Source organism: Ictalurus furcatus, chromosome 6 (genome assembly GCF_023375685.1).
Source record: "Ictalurus furcatus strain D&B chromosome 6, Billie_1.0, whole genome shotgun sequence".
Classification (NCBI taxonomy): Eukaryota; Metazoa; Chordata; class Actinopteri; order Siluriformes; family Ictaluridae; genus Ictalurus; species Ictalurus furcatus.
In genome coordinates this window covers 21,016,150-21,030,368 of record NC_071260.1, presented here as the reverse complement: position 1 = coordinate 21,030,368, position 14,219 = coordinate 21,016,150, and the positions used below count along the sequence as shown (strand labels likewise).

Genomic DNA, 14,219 nt, shown 5'->3' with positions numbered 1-14,219 from the left:
TTGGGACACTGTGTAAAATGTAAATAAATGTAAATAAAAACAAATTGCAAGGATTTACAAGTCTTATAAACCCATATGTTATTCACAACAGAACATAGAAAACATATCAAATGTTTAAACTGAGGAAATGTACCATTTAAAGGAACAAATAAGGTAATTTTGAATTTGATGGCCGCAACACATCTCAGAAAAGTTGGGATGGGGCAACAAAAGGCTGGAAAAGGAAGTGTTACTAAAAAGAAATAGCTGCAGGAACATTTTGCATCTAATTAGGTTAATTGGCAACAGGTCAGTAACATGATTGGGTATAAAAAGAGTATCTTAGAGAGGCAGAGTCTCTCAGAAGTAAAGATGGGATGGAATCTGGATGGAAGCATATGTTGCTCTATAACCTGTATATACCTTTCAGCATTGATGGTGCCTTTCCAGATGTGCAAGCTGCCCATTCCATAGGCACTAATGCACCCCCATACCATTAGAGGTGCAGGCTTTTGAACTGAGTGCTGATAAAAAGCTGGATGGCCCCTCTCCTCTTTAGTCCTCATTAGTTTAGAAGACACGACATCCCTGGTTTCTAAAACAGAATTTCAAATTTCGATTCGTCTGACCACAGAACAGTTTTCCACTTTGCCTCATTCCATTTTAAATGAACTTTGGCCCAGAGAAGATGGTGGTGTTTCTGGCTCATGTTCACATATGGCTTCTACTTTGCATGATAAAGCTTTAACCAGCATTTGTGGATGGCACGACGAACTGTGTTCACAGACAATGAGTTCTGGAGGTGTTTCTGAGCTCATGCAGTGATTTCCATTACAGAGTCATGCCTGTTTTTAATGCAGTGCTGCCTGAGGGCCCGAAGATCACAGGCATGCAATATTGATTTTCACCCTCGTCCCTTGCGCACAGATATTTCTCCAGATTCTCGGAAAATTTTGATGACATTATGTACTATAGATGAAGAGATATTCATAGTCCGCAATTTTACGCTGAGGAACATTATTCTGAAATTGTTCCACAAATTGTAGACGCAGTTTTTCGCAGATTGATAAACCTCTGCCCATCTTTACTTCTTACAGACTCTGCCTCTCTAAGATACCCAATCATGTTACTGACCTGTTGCCAATTAACTTCCAGCTGTTTCTTTTTAACAACACTTACTTTTCCAGCATTTTGTTGCCCGTCCCAACTTTTTGAGAAGTGTTGTGGCCATCAAATTCAAAATTACTTAAAATGGTACATTTCCTCAGTTTAAACATTTGATATATTTTCCATGTTCTATTGTGAATAACATATGGGTTTATGAGATTTGCAAATCATTGCATTCTGTTTTTATTTACATTTTACACAGTCTCACCGACTTTTTTGGAACTAGGGTTATATATTCAAAAATGCATCTAGCCAAGGTACAATTAATCGCTTTGTTGGTAATCATGTGAAGACTAGGTGTATTGTGAGGTTATGTTACAAAACCATTGTGTTTGGATCATCTGGCTCTTATCTTCGTGAATAGTTCACAAGTAGCTATTTGCTTTTAATTATAAGTGTTGTGCAGCCTTTACACTTACTGGAACAGTTGCCAGTAATTGTTATCTGGGAGCTTTCTCTTTTGCTATATTGTATGTGTGTATTTTTACACATAAGACTAAATAAATGGAAAATAAAGATCCTATGCTGAAACCACGTGTGTTGCACAGTCCTAACCTGAGAGTGATACATATGGACAGCACTGTTGTACAATCAATAGAAGTATAATTTATATTTATTATGACAATAGTGTTAGTTCAGATATACATTGCATGTTAATAATCTAAACATAGACAATCTTTTCTTAAGACACAGTTATAGTTATATAAGAACTTATAACTAAAATACATATTCATGGTCCTTAGAAAAAATTGAGAATTAGACAATGTAGGCTTTTAAAGGCACTGAAATTTACATTTGACATATTTGGCAAATTAGCAATAAGGTCCCGCTTTTGAGAGATTGCTAATACAACGTAAAAATATATATTATGATGATGATGATGATCATCATCATCATCATCATTATTATTATTATTATTATTATTATTATTATTATTATTAGTCAGTTTACTTATAAATAGTGCAAACAATCATCTGAGCACCTTTGGGTATTTGCCACAGATACCCAGGCTATGTGAGTTTTCGCGTAGAGGCACTTTTATGATAGCACGAGTAGCAGGGGAGGTGAGCAGGCTGGGAGCCTGTGGAGGAAGAGTGCAGTTCTGTAGAGCGCGTAATCGGGACAAGGCCCTCCTCCTTCTCCCGCTTCTTCTGCTTCATTCTTCTGTTCTGGAACCAGATCTTCACTTGCGACTCGCTCAGATGCAGCGCGCTCGCCATCTCGGCTCTTCTGTGCCTTCCGATGTACTTATTAAAGTGAAACTCTTTCTCCAGTTCAGTCACCTGTCCGGTAGTGAAACTGGTGCGAGCTGTTGCTGTAGTTAAGCCGCAAGAACATCCTGTAAACATATTATACCGTAAATGACCTGTAGGCTGGACATATTTAAAAGCATCATAGGCATTATGTTCTATCAGATAAACAACGCCCGTCTGGTATCATGTCTAAAACTTACTTTTAGAATTGTTTCTTTTTGTTTTCATCCAGTCGAATCCGTTAACTGCACACCCCGTGTTCTCTGACCGAAGTGTTATTAAACAACTCCCATGAGGCGGAGTAAAACTTTGGTAACTATCGTAAGCGAGTAAACTTTTCCCGCTCTGCACGTACGGTTGTTCTTCGTCTGTACTGTGGAGGCAAGATTCCTTAAGGCAGAACGACGCGCTTCTTGAGTATACAGGGCTTGTAAACTGACCGTGCATAATGCAGTCCTCGGCTTCAGCGTACGATCCAAAGGATCTATCATCAGTAAATAAGGCATTTGGCCGCGGCGCCTCAAACCCACTCGAGCTATATTGCACATCCGATGTCAGAGGTATGTGAATAACATGGTCCACAATACCTGTCTCTAGTCTCCCCTGGGTCTCTCCCTGCTGCTCCACCTGACAGAATTTAGATCTGAGAGACATGCCCCTGCTTCAGTCTGAATACAAGGACATTATATTTCTTAGGTGGTCAGTTCAAAGGGTGTATGATAGCCACCTCCGCTTGTCTTCATGTCTTACTGTATTTTGAGGCTCAACATGTAAATAATGTCCACCACTAAGAGGGGCGTGGTCTAGCCCTCCCAGCCAATCGAACCCCATATCTGTATTCCGCTTTCTGCACTGGTTCTAAACTGTAGCATTTAGCCTTCATGGATTGAATAATGAAGGTTATATATCACTTTATTGCTTGCTAGTTTTAACCTATGTATATTGCTCTTTCGTATACACCCCCCCCCCCCCCACCATGTTTGAAATAGGCTATTACTCATAACTAAACTCACAAACTAAATATATGCAATACACAGTTTAATTAGGTTTTAAAAAGAAACGTTCCTTATTTCGGATCTTTGGGTCTTCTTTATTACTCACTGCACTTTCCTCATAGACTATCTCTGTGCGTTTTAATAGCTCATTAATCAGGCTAGCGAGATTAAACAAGCCTTCACCATTCTCAAACGCTCAAGCTATTCATCTATGGGTTAATGTTTTCCTTAAGTTGTGAGGAGATGAATTTTGCTCGGTCGCTTTCAACATGCTAGGCTTAGGCCACACTGTAGACGAATGTATTTTCCCCATTTTTAATGCATCAGCTGCGACAGTGAATTGTGAAAATTTGAGGCGAACAATGATATATAGGCTATATATAATCAAAATAGAATTGGTCGCTCTACATTAATTCCATTTAAATTAGTCCAACCTCCCATTTTATTAATACCTTATTGGCCTTCCATTCTGACTAGTACAATTATAATTTAAGCCAATAATTGTATGCTCATATCCAAGTCTATAATTCAATTTGCGTCGATGATTCCTGCACCTGTATATAGATTATTAACCTTCCTTTACGTGAGGCACAAAGTAGCTCCATGAAACCTGTTTCAATCCTTCTTTTTTTTTTTTAGCATTTTGCATTTTAGCACATTAGCATTTGAACACAATAACACGCATGATTCCTAATAATGTTCCAAAATAGGTAGGACTGTAGGCTATTTTATATAGGTACCCCATTGACTTTGTAAGAACTAAATAGCTCTATTATTTAGGGAAAATAGCATGCTAAATGCATTATCATCATTAGCATGGGAGTATGCACCAGTACTTTCAAGTAATTGCGCAACACACCTAGTTAATTACACCTGGTTTTGAACTTAGTTTCAAAACAATACTAGACACAGGCCCTATGTTTGTATGGGCAGTTTAAGGGATCAGGAACTACTGTGGCTGTAAAATGACAGCAAACTACTTTCAGGTGTTTTTTCCCTTTTCTAATTAAAATTCGTAATAATGTAATGACCATGCTCGTTTACTTAATTTGAGCTCTGAGATTTTAAAACCATTGTGAACAAAGCTAAAATAACTCAAATTGACAAAGTTACAGTAGGCATACCGAAGCAACTCCTTTTTATTTATTTATTTATTTATTTATTTATTTATTTATTTAAATCTTAAATCCAACTTTATTTATTCAGCCTTATTCTTATTTAACTGCTTGTTTAAGTCAGCTGGTCCACGGCCCACTATGATAAATCATATTGTTTCTGATGGAAGCTCGGACTAGTACAGAGTTTATAGAGCACCATAATCTCATATGTCGTCTACATGGCCTAACTATAAAATAGCCCGACAGTCCACAGATTTTACACATGCCTTGTTTTACATAATTTTTCTCTGTCTGTCTGAAATACCTGTCTGTCTCAACTCATCGTGGTCACTTCCGATGTCAAAAGGTTGACAGGGTTATTTTCTTAGCCAGGGCGACCTGGATAAGGCAATTTAGAACCACCAATTCATTATAATGATGTGGGAAAATATCTGCCATTATTGTGCATCGACCAAAACGGTAGGGCCGTGGGAAACGAAAACCTGTGAGAAATCCCCAAATTCAGACTAAAATCTTTTCTGTAACATTCCATTTGAAATTCGTCATTTCTACTGAGGCGCTTTTGTGCAGTAGCCTAGAGTATTAAGCAGTAACCATTATCAGGTATTTCGTATAAATACTTGGTTATATATATGCATAACATAACATATGAATTGTAAATAGGGTGTACCTACCCCTCTTCAGAGTAAACCAGTGAGCGTCTCATCTCCACTATGTAGCTTTAACATCTCCAGCCTTCTCTTATCCGTGCCCTGATTGCACCGCAAGCATGCTGTCACACTCCTTTTCTTGGAACAAAGTTTGGCCTCTCGCAGTTTGAAATGTGTTTCTAGAGTTGGGAATGCAAAAGCTTTGTTCATAAGGAGGTGGAATCAGTGGCGAGGCTGAAAGCGGCGAGTTTTTGATTAATGAGCTTTGAAATGCCTCGCTAGGGGGGAGGAGGGTGAGAGAGACATTCAGTCAGGGAAGGATTGCCATGCCTATAAAACTAGCAATGTGTAGAAATGCTTAAATTCTCAATGCTATTCATCGTCAAGTTATAAGGTGGATTTAAATAAATACGAACGTAGAAGTACTTGTTGGATGATATTTAAGAGACATAATATTTAGTTGAATAGCTTTATTTATTTGAATTGTGGTAGGGTATTTGATTCCATATTGAGACGTGTTTACAAAACTGTATTCTGCAGTAGCCCAATTGATGTGTAAATATCGCGAAAATAAACAATTATTTTTGTTATTTTTAAAGAACCTAATGCGTAAATAAGCGGTAACCTTAATCTGGTCATCTAAATGGCTTGTAATTGCACTACTTCAGTACCTACTAACCATTAAATATATTTCGTGATTAATACGTAATTAATGCGTTTTCCATGTTCAAATTGATATTATCGTAAAATAGACTATTCGCATAAATACATTTAATATTTTTATGCTCTTTAGGCTATATTATTACTTCTGAATGGCGACCAAGGATGCGCGTTGTGTGCGCATGGATATAGCCCTGCCTTCTTTGTTTACTGTCGATATCATTTCAAAATGGCGTCTTGGTCTTATACATTATGAGATATCCTGGGTGGGAATGAGATAATATCAACATTAGGTCCACTCGACGTACAGTTTTGTAAGTCCATCTTATTATATGTTGAATAAAATAAATGTATGATTACACAAATATGATTTCACTCATTCAGTTTAAGCACTTTATTTACAAAATCTATAACACAATAAAATATAACATTTCCATATCGTTACCATTTTGTCAGTTTGCGCGTGGACTGTTCACTCACGAAATAAAATGTGTTATGGGTGATTAGGGCAAAAATGTGAGAATAAAAAACAATGTGCCAGGTTTTCGTTTGGAAAAAAAACAACACATAAATCCGTCCGTTTTCGAGTTGCTGCAGCAAAAAACAAAACAAAACAAAACAAAACAAAACAAACAAACAAACAAAAAAAGTTAAAAAAAAAAAAAAAAAAAGAAAAAGAAAAAGAAAAAACAAATACGCCAGTCACATCTTATCGTTTTGTTTGTGTTGATAATGCCGCACGCAGTCTCCCCAATTAGGTTGCATAACTTTTACTATAATCCATATAAATAATCCACATGAAAAGATAAATAATATGTGTTACAAAAGTCTTAAATAATAAATATACAATAGTGATAAATGTCTGCTATAACATCTTAGATGAAAATAATAAATAATGACATTTTTAGTGTGAACTGTGTGGTACCAATGACTAACAGACGACTTAACAATGGCAATGATATTTTACCTACAAATTCCATCCCTATAAAGATGGGACCCTAATATTTTAAAATCTACAGAACTTACCTTCAAGTAATAAGATATGAAATTTCGTTCATATCACGCACTGCTCTTTCAAGATCTGAACGACTGACAACAAAGCATCTTCAACAGTCAAGAGATATGGACCACAGCTTAAAAAATTGTTACAGTCATAGCAGTAATAGTACTATCTATAATAATACAGGAGTAATACATTGTGTCTCTCTCGAAGTGTAGTTATATAAATTACTTTTAACTCATGAGGTAATAAAAAGCGACACTTCGCCTGGGCACACGCACGTGAGATCCTTACAAATGAGTAAGTTTCGGCGCTTCCTGCAGCCTTCCCTGAGAAGTGTGGTGAGAGCTGAGGTCTGTGTATGTGGGGTGAGGGTCACACGGTCCATGATGGTGATTGCCCGGAATCTGAGCGGCACAACTGTAGTCCACACTGGCGGATGAAGGATGAGGAAGGTGACCGAGGTTGAACATAGGGCCCGAAGCTGGCATCGAATCAACAAAATTTCCCCCAACATACACAGGACTGCCTTGCAAATTAGCATTGGCAAAGCTTCCGTTCCCTTGCATGCCGTGGTGCTCATACTCTGCACCCGGGTACCTTTTTTGCTGCGGTATACAGCCGCCCAACGGCGCCGTATACGCAGCCAAGCCGTACATATTTTGCTGAGGTTTGGCGAATGACGGAGGAGACGGGGCATCATAGTTCAGGCTGTTTACATTTGGAAGCTGACCAGAATATCCAACGTGATTGGGCCCACTTAGCGGCGGGCTTCTGTCCGGAGAGTGTCCTAAGGGAGAGTGCATTATTCCCTTGGATTTCTGATCCTTTTTGTACTTCATTCTCCTGTTTTGAAACCAGATCTTTATTTGGCGCTCGGTGAGATTGAGCAGATTGGCCATCTCGACTCTTCGTGGTCGGCATAAATAACGATTAAAGTGGAATTCTTTCTCGAGCTCCACGAGCTGGGCGCTGGTGTAAGCAGTGCGCACCCGCTTGGAGGCCGGACCAGGTGGACTTTTGTCATCGCAGGTCTCTCCTGAAATGCATAGTTTTAAAATTCAATGTTTTAAGATATAAAAAGCGGAAACACGTCAAACAAACTATGTTGACATTTTAATTCATTCTGTGGAGCCTATGAAGTGATTTTAATACTTGGGGAAGGAGTGACGTGCAAACAATTGAACTATTTTTTTTTACTCGTTCTGCAAGTAAATATATTCTACCACCTGTATATACACCTGATAAACCGTCATTAATGCACTAGGCCAGTCACTTCCAATACTTCCCAAACAAATATCCTATACTATGCACACACCTGGACTAATAGATGTTCACATAGGCTATACCTGGAGTTGTGCAGTTGGTACTTTTCTGCTTTGAATTCTGACGCGTCTCCTTCATCCATGGGAATATTTGCTTGGTGATGACTGGGGTGGCAGTGTTGGAGCCATTGTTGTTGGGAGATTTCTTTTTCTGGGTGGTGGTGCTGCTTGAGTTGGGTGAGGTGGGTGCTAAAGGAGACGCTTGTTGTTGGTCACCAACACTCTCTGGTTGGCTGCCTTGGCTACCATTTGGTCGCATACAGCTGCCATTGATGTCGCTGTTTTTGTGCACCGGCGGCCGAACCGTTGTAGATTGTACTGAACAGATGGGACCCTGATAGTCATTTTCTATGCTGGAGGTGGGGTAGGACTGATGGGCGGGCCCATACGCATATGAGTCAGACTTTGAGTATGAGTAGCCTCCAAAAAGTCCAGCGTTATCATAATAAGTGGCTTTCTGCATTTTGAAGATTTTTCACTACTTGGTATGTTTGTCCAATGGCATGGGCTTCTGTGTCATGTAACTGGGACTTCCCACCGGTTCTTTGAACGTTGATCTGCAAAGAAAGGAGCAATTTCACGAATCACATCAATTAAGACTAAAATCGTTACTGATTTGAGTATAGTGGGCGTAGACTGCGTTGATTTGATTTGATTTTGTTTTGTTTTGTTTTTACATACGATGTAAAAACACATTTCCTTAAAATGTATAATGTTTGGTTTCAAGTTTTATCAGTTTCTTATTGCTACCGATTTCAATTATGTATTTAGCAAAACTTCATTTACAATTTGCATTCATATTTATCTGATTCATTAAACCTGTTACCTGTATATACTTTATATTATGCTAAGAATCCAAATTGCACTTTGAAACGAAAAAACTAAATGTACTTGTATAAATTATATTGATTTTATCCGCGCTCCCAGGTAAACTACTAAGTTTAACCTAGCTGAAACGTTCCTAACCTTGAACTCCAGCATTATGTTTTAAGCACATGCGAGGAACTGAGGTCAGTATAAGTTTTATCAAGTTATAGCTTACTGCTGTGCTTCAGTGTTCTACTGAACTTAAGCGTAAAGTCATTCATTCATTCATTTATTAATTCATTCAATCATCTATCCATCCAGCCATTCATTCTTCAGATTAATTTTAATCAAGGCCTATAGTATACTAGGCTACTTAACTGATTCATAAAATGATGTTTATGCACAGACATAAAGAATATCCCAATCGCCCGATTTTTAAAAACATTGTTTTACACATTTTACACATTTTCCCAATTGGGGTATATATTTATGATTTGTCTTTTCGATAACAGCCATTGCGTTAGAAGTAAATTTGCCATAATGCACCTGATTGCGCTTTTAAATTGGTCACTCAAAGCTTCTCTTTCCTCAGCAACATTTCAAGCCTTTCATTTTCAGAAGACTAAGTAAGAGTGCAACAAGAGAGTTAAACTTTAACTTTTTCTGAAAGTTCCCTACTGAGTCAAACGTAAAGACGACAGAAGGCGAATCAGCAGTTTTGGCCAGAACAATATCCCTTTCTTTACCACATCATCGCTCGTCCTGGACAGTTGTTATCAATGCTTAAAAGAAAATAATATATTAAAGATCATATATATGCTTTCAAGTATACCTGTAGAACTTTATATGAACCACTCAAACCGGGATGCAAATCATAGCGCCGAAATCAGTCAAAATCTCAGGAGCGCTGTCTTGGTGTCGTGTTTCATCTTTAATGTTTATATCGTTTGTAGCCCGTTATCATCATCTGTCGTAAGCAATTCGCTGTTCCCGAAATCCGATGCATCTGTAGGCCTATTTGACTCAATTAAAAATATTTTCTGTTCGACTTTTTACCTTATAACGTATTTCTCATAATTGATGAGAGGTGCAGCATGTGACTTCTGTTTTCTAGTAATGACTGCCATTATGGAAACTGGTGTTGGTGGGTGGGAGGGCTACCAAACTACGTTAATCATATCATAAATGCGTGGTAAATGCATGGGTGCAATCTGATCACTTTAGCTCTTTGAAGTGCTCGAGAGCTGCGTGACTTACGGTCGGCCACACTAGAATTTCCGACTCTTCCGTATTTAATCCCTTAAAACATAAAGTATGGCTCATAACTTGTCAGCACAGCTTAATACAGTAATAGACGGCCTGGAGCTCCACGGTAGGCATTTCAATGCACTTGTCACTGTGGAACCCTCAAAATGTATGGCTGCTCAGCTATAACTGTTATGTCTAACACGAGGTGAAGCTAAAGACGAGTTAAGGTCTGTAGTGTAAAACCCCAAGCGTAGGAGGATGCTCGGGTTAAAGAATGCCTTACTCCGCTAGTACACCCAAACATGCAGTCAGTATAAATACAGCTACTACACTCTGCACCACGCATTGTACGATATCGGTCTTGAAATAAAGTAATGCGGCGTCATTTTACTATGTGTCGAAGAGGATACTGGACTGAAATCAAGAAATATGCATTGAAAGCGTGAAGACTGCATGGAGACGGGTATACTCTGCTCTCGTCTTAGGATATATGTGGTTAATATTTTCTTATTATAAAAGTCACTTGCATATATTCATAAGTGAATATATATATATATATATATATATATATATATATATATATATATATATATATATATATATATATATATATATTAAATGCTGTTTAAAGTAAATTTTGTATGGCATGTATACTGAAGCTTTGTGTTGTGTAGGCCCAGAGTTCCGTGTGTAAAAATTAGTTTCGGTGCTGTTAGTCGCTTTGGATAATAAGCGTCTGCTAAATGAATAAATGTAAATGTAAATGTAACTCCTAGCCTATTAAGTTGGAATATGTATCAAGCACATATAGCTAGTTTTTTTATATTGTATTCCACATCAAATCTGACATGATTCATTACGGTGTGACTTTGTATCAATTTATTTAGTTTTATAAATGTAACACTTTTGCGTGGCATAGATTTTCATCTTCTGCAAAGTTAAAAGTGTAATGAATTAAAATAATATTTAATGTATTTTGTTTTCATTAAATAAAAAAGTTACTTACCGTAGCCTTTATTGCACTGTTTTCTGTTTTCCCTCAAGCGCTTTTCATTATTTGGTCCACGACCTGGAGGATGAAAATAATTTATTGATTGTGTTAACTGTGTTTTTACTTCGGTCTTCGGAGGACTCCATAAAAAGCTTTATTTAATAAAGGGGCCTATGCATCTTAAAACTATTGTTTTTCTGTATGTGATACACTCCTGTTATTGGAAATTTGTACTTAAACTTTACAACACGTATGTACACAAACATAGCCTACACCACATATGTACAAGGACTCGTGTATGTAACAAGAAAATAAAGCCACGAAATAGAAATGTGTTTTTGATTCACACATTTATTATTATTTTTTTTTTATTTGTTTAATCAACTTTACTTTTTGTCGCCAGCGTAAGCAACAGAAATGTATGTTAAAACGCAGGTTGAAAAAAAAACTGACACAAGCGATTCTACACAAAGAGTAGCTGGCCAAAATATTTAGCACTCATAAGCCTTTTGGATGACCTTTGGCTTCTCCAGCCGTAACTCACTGATTAATGAACAACGGGCGGAAGGTGCTCAAGTAAGTCACAATGCAATCCACGCTGCACAAGTTTTTCCTCCTGTGTTTTTAAATCAAAAGACCCCGTGAAGATGAGATATTTAAACACATCTCCAGATCTCTGTCTCCAAGCTAGTTGCGTTGCTGTTTAGCGCATTCGTAAATCTTGGCGGAAAATAAGGAAACCGCAACATTTCCAAATACGATTAACAGCTTTGAAATGTGGTACACTTTTGCTGGAGCTTCGTATTTAAAGTTTTGCTTAATGGGATAAATGCTGCTGTCTCTGTTGCTTAACATGGTTTGCCTTTATCAGACTACAATGTTTTCACCCACGCATTGTTACGGTAAGTTTGGTAGGAATAATGGCACAATAGCTTGTTAAAATAATGATGTATGAACTCGAGCTTAAATATGTCTACGAATCTGTAGCGGTGATTGTAGTAAATGTTATGTTCTTCATCTCTTGTCGGCTAATCTTGCTAAAATTAGTATTGTTGATTAATGGTTATTGTTTAGCCATCCAATATAGAAAGGAGAATAGCAGAATACAGAATACAGCGCTATTCCAAAGCCTTTCGGAGACGTCGGTAGGCTACGATTAGACTATTTGACAAAAAAAATATGTATATTTCGTATATGCTTCGATACCATCATAACTTTATTTAAGCTAGATTAAAACAGTTATTTTATTTATTTTATTTATTTATTTTTTGTTATTTCTTTTCTGTCACTACAATAACACCTAACACACAGCCTGGTTGGTCCCAGGAACCGCCTGCTTTATTTTATTTGCACTACTATGTATATAGTCACTAGTAACTCTCAAACTCACATTTATTATTATACCATTTTTTATGTATGTCTTGGTTGTTAAGCGCTCGATAATAGGTCCAATACTTAAAAAGAAAAGGGAGAAGAAAAAAATCCACCATTCATTTATCTTCAGCAACCTCTTAATCCCGGTGTGTGTATGTATGTGTTTATATATATATATATATATATATATATATATATATATATATATATATATATATATATATATATATATATATTCTGCTTGAATGTAAAATTTTTATAGGTTTCATATTGTTATTCTTTAAGGTGCTCTGAAGTCTAATTTATTCTAATCTCGAATTCTAGACGAAAACCCACAATCCGAAATATAGCAATTGAATTGATTTGAATATGGTAACGTTACTGCTTAACAATGCATATAATCTAAACCAAATATATCATGTCTAACATTACTGTGAGTATAAGACAACAAATTAAAGTGATTTACGATCTTACAAGCTATGAGCCATAAGGAGAGACTGCAGTTGTTTCCACTCTTTGTTTTAGTTTGTATTTGTCAGATCGCAAAATCAGCTAGCCTATAAAATCCAACTTCAGTTGTACGAATGAGACAACCGTCCCAACTAACCTTTGGAAAGTACCCACTGATGCTCAAAACTGTAAACTAGTTCTACAAATTTCCCCGATGTCCATAAATTGTCCTTGCTTAGTCAAAGACCCGGAGACGTTAATAAAGATCATCTGCTCTGAATGGAATAAATCATATTTTTCCCTGGTAAAGTCCATGGTTAAAGGTTGCGTTTTGCCATGCAATTGCTTACCTGGGAATCAATTCATCATAGAGTCTCGCTTCTCAGTTTCAATACCTATCCTTGTAGCACCTCGGATATATCCTTCACCCTTTGTCTGTGCACAGCACAGTCCTAAACCAGAGCTTGCGCTTTTCCAAACATTTCCATATACCAATGCAGACAGTATTCCCGAAAGAATGGAAGCCACTCACTCAACTACCAATAAAAAGCCAAGCAGGTATCCTTATTCCAAAAACGAAATATTGCTGGCAGTCAACCTCCCACTGGAAAAAAAAAATAACAAACGTTTACAGAAGCTGGGTCATCGTTCGAGTCAACATTGCGATATTGGCGTTTCAGAAACCTTTATCATGACAAATAAAGGCGCTGCCTTAAAATACGAGCATATTTGTTCACGTGATCTGGATAGTAGATTGTCCTGATTGAGGGTGCTACTCCAACCAAACTCTACATCACAAACCCATTTCAAACGCAGGATCGCTACCGTTTCGTATAACCCCTCACTAGTTAGTTCGCCCCACTTTCATTAGAAGGGGTTCTAAAAAAAAATTTCGGAAAAATTAATATGTACTGACTCCGTCCATGTATTTGGGCACTTCTGTTTAACCTTTATTGGTGTAAATGTGACAAATTCATAGCAAGAAATATTCAAATGAATAAACCAATGAGAGTAACAAATTATGTTAAAATGGTAACTAGCTTATTTCCTTTTATAGCCTATATCACAATATCAACTTCATATTCGAAATATGAAACTGTAATTCAATAAAAAAAATTATATATTTTGGGGTAAACTATCATATTATCGTATATTGTAGGAGTAACCTGTCTTATATATTTGTAATTTTTTTAATGTGTTTA

At 37.1% G+C, this 14,219-nt stretch overlaps 1 protein-coding gene across 1 annotated transcript; it reads right to left on the bottom strand.

Moving 5' to 3' along the window:
* Positions 1 to 1,788: 1,788 nt before the first annotated feature.
* hoxd3a (homeobox D3a) lies at positions 1,789 to 11,676 on the bottom strand. The gene is made up of 4 exons (XM_053627061.1): positions 11,209 to 11,676; positions 8,172 to 8,704; positions 5,187 to 7,861; positions 1,789 to 2,485 (listed from the first exon to the last, which is right to left on the bottom strand). Exons 2-3 carry the CDS (start codon positions 8,608 to 8,610, stop codon positions 7,113 to 7,115), a joined length of 1,188 nt encoding a protein of 395 aa, XP_053483036.1. The 5' UTR covers positions 8,611 to 8,704; positions 11,209 to 11,676; the 3' UTR covers positions 1,789 to 2,485; positions 5,187 to 7,112.
* Between the last annotated feature and the right edge of the window lie 2,543 nt (positions 11,677 to 14,219).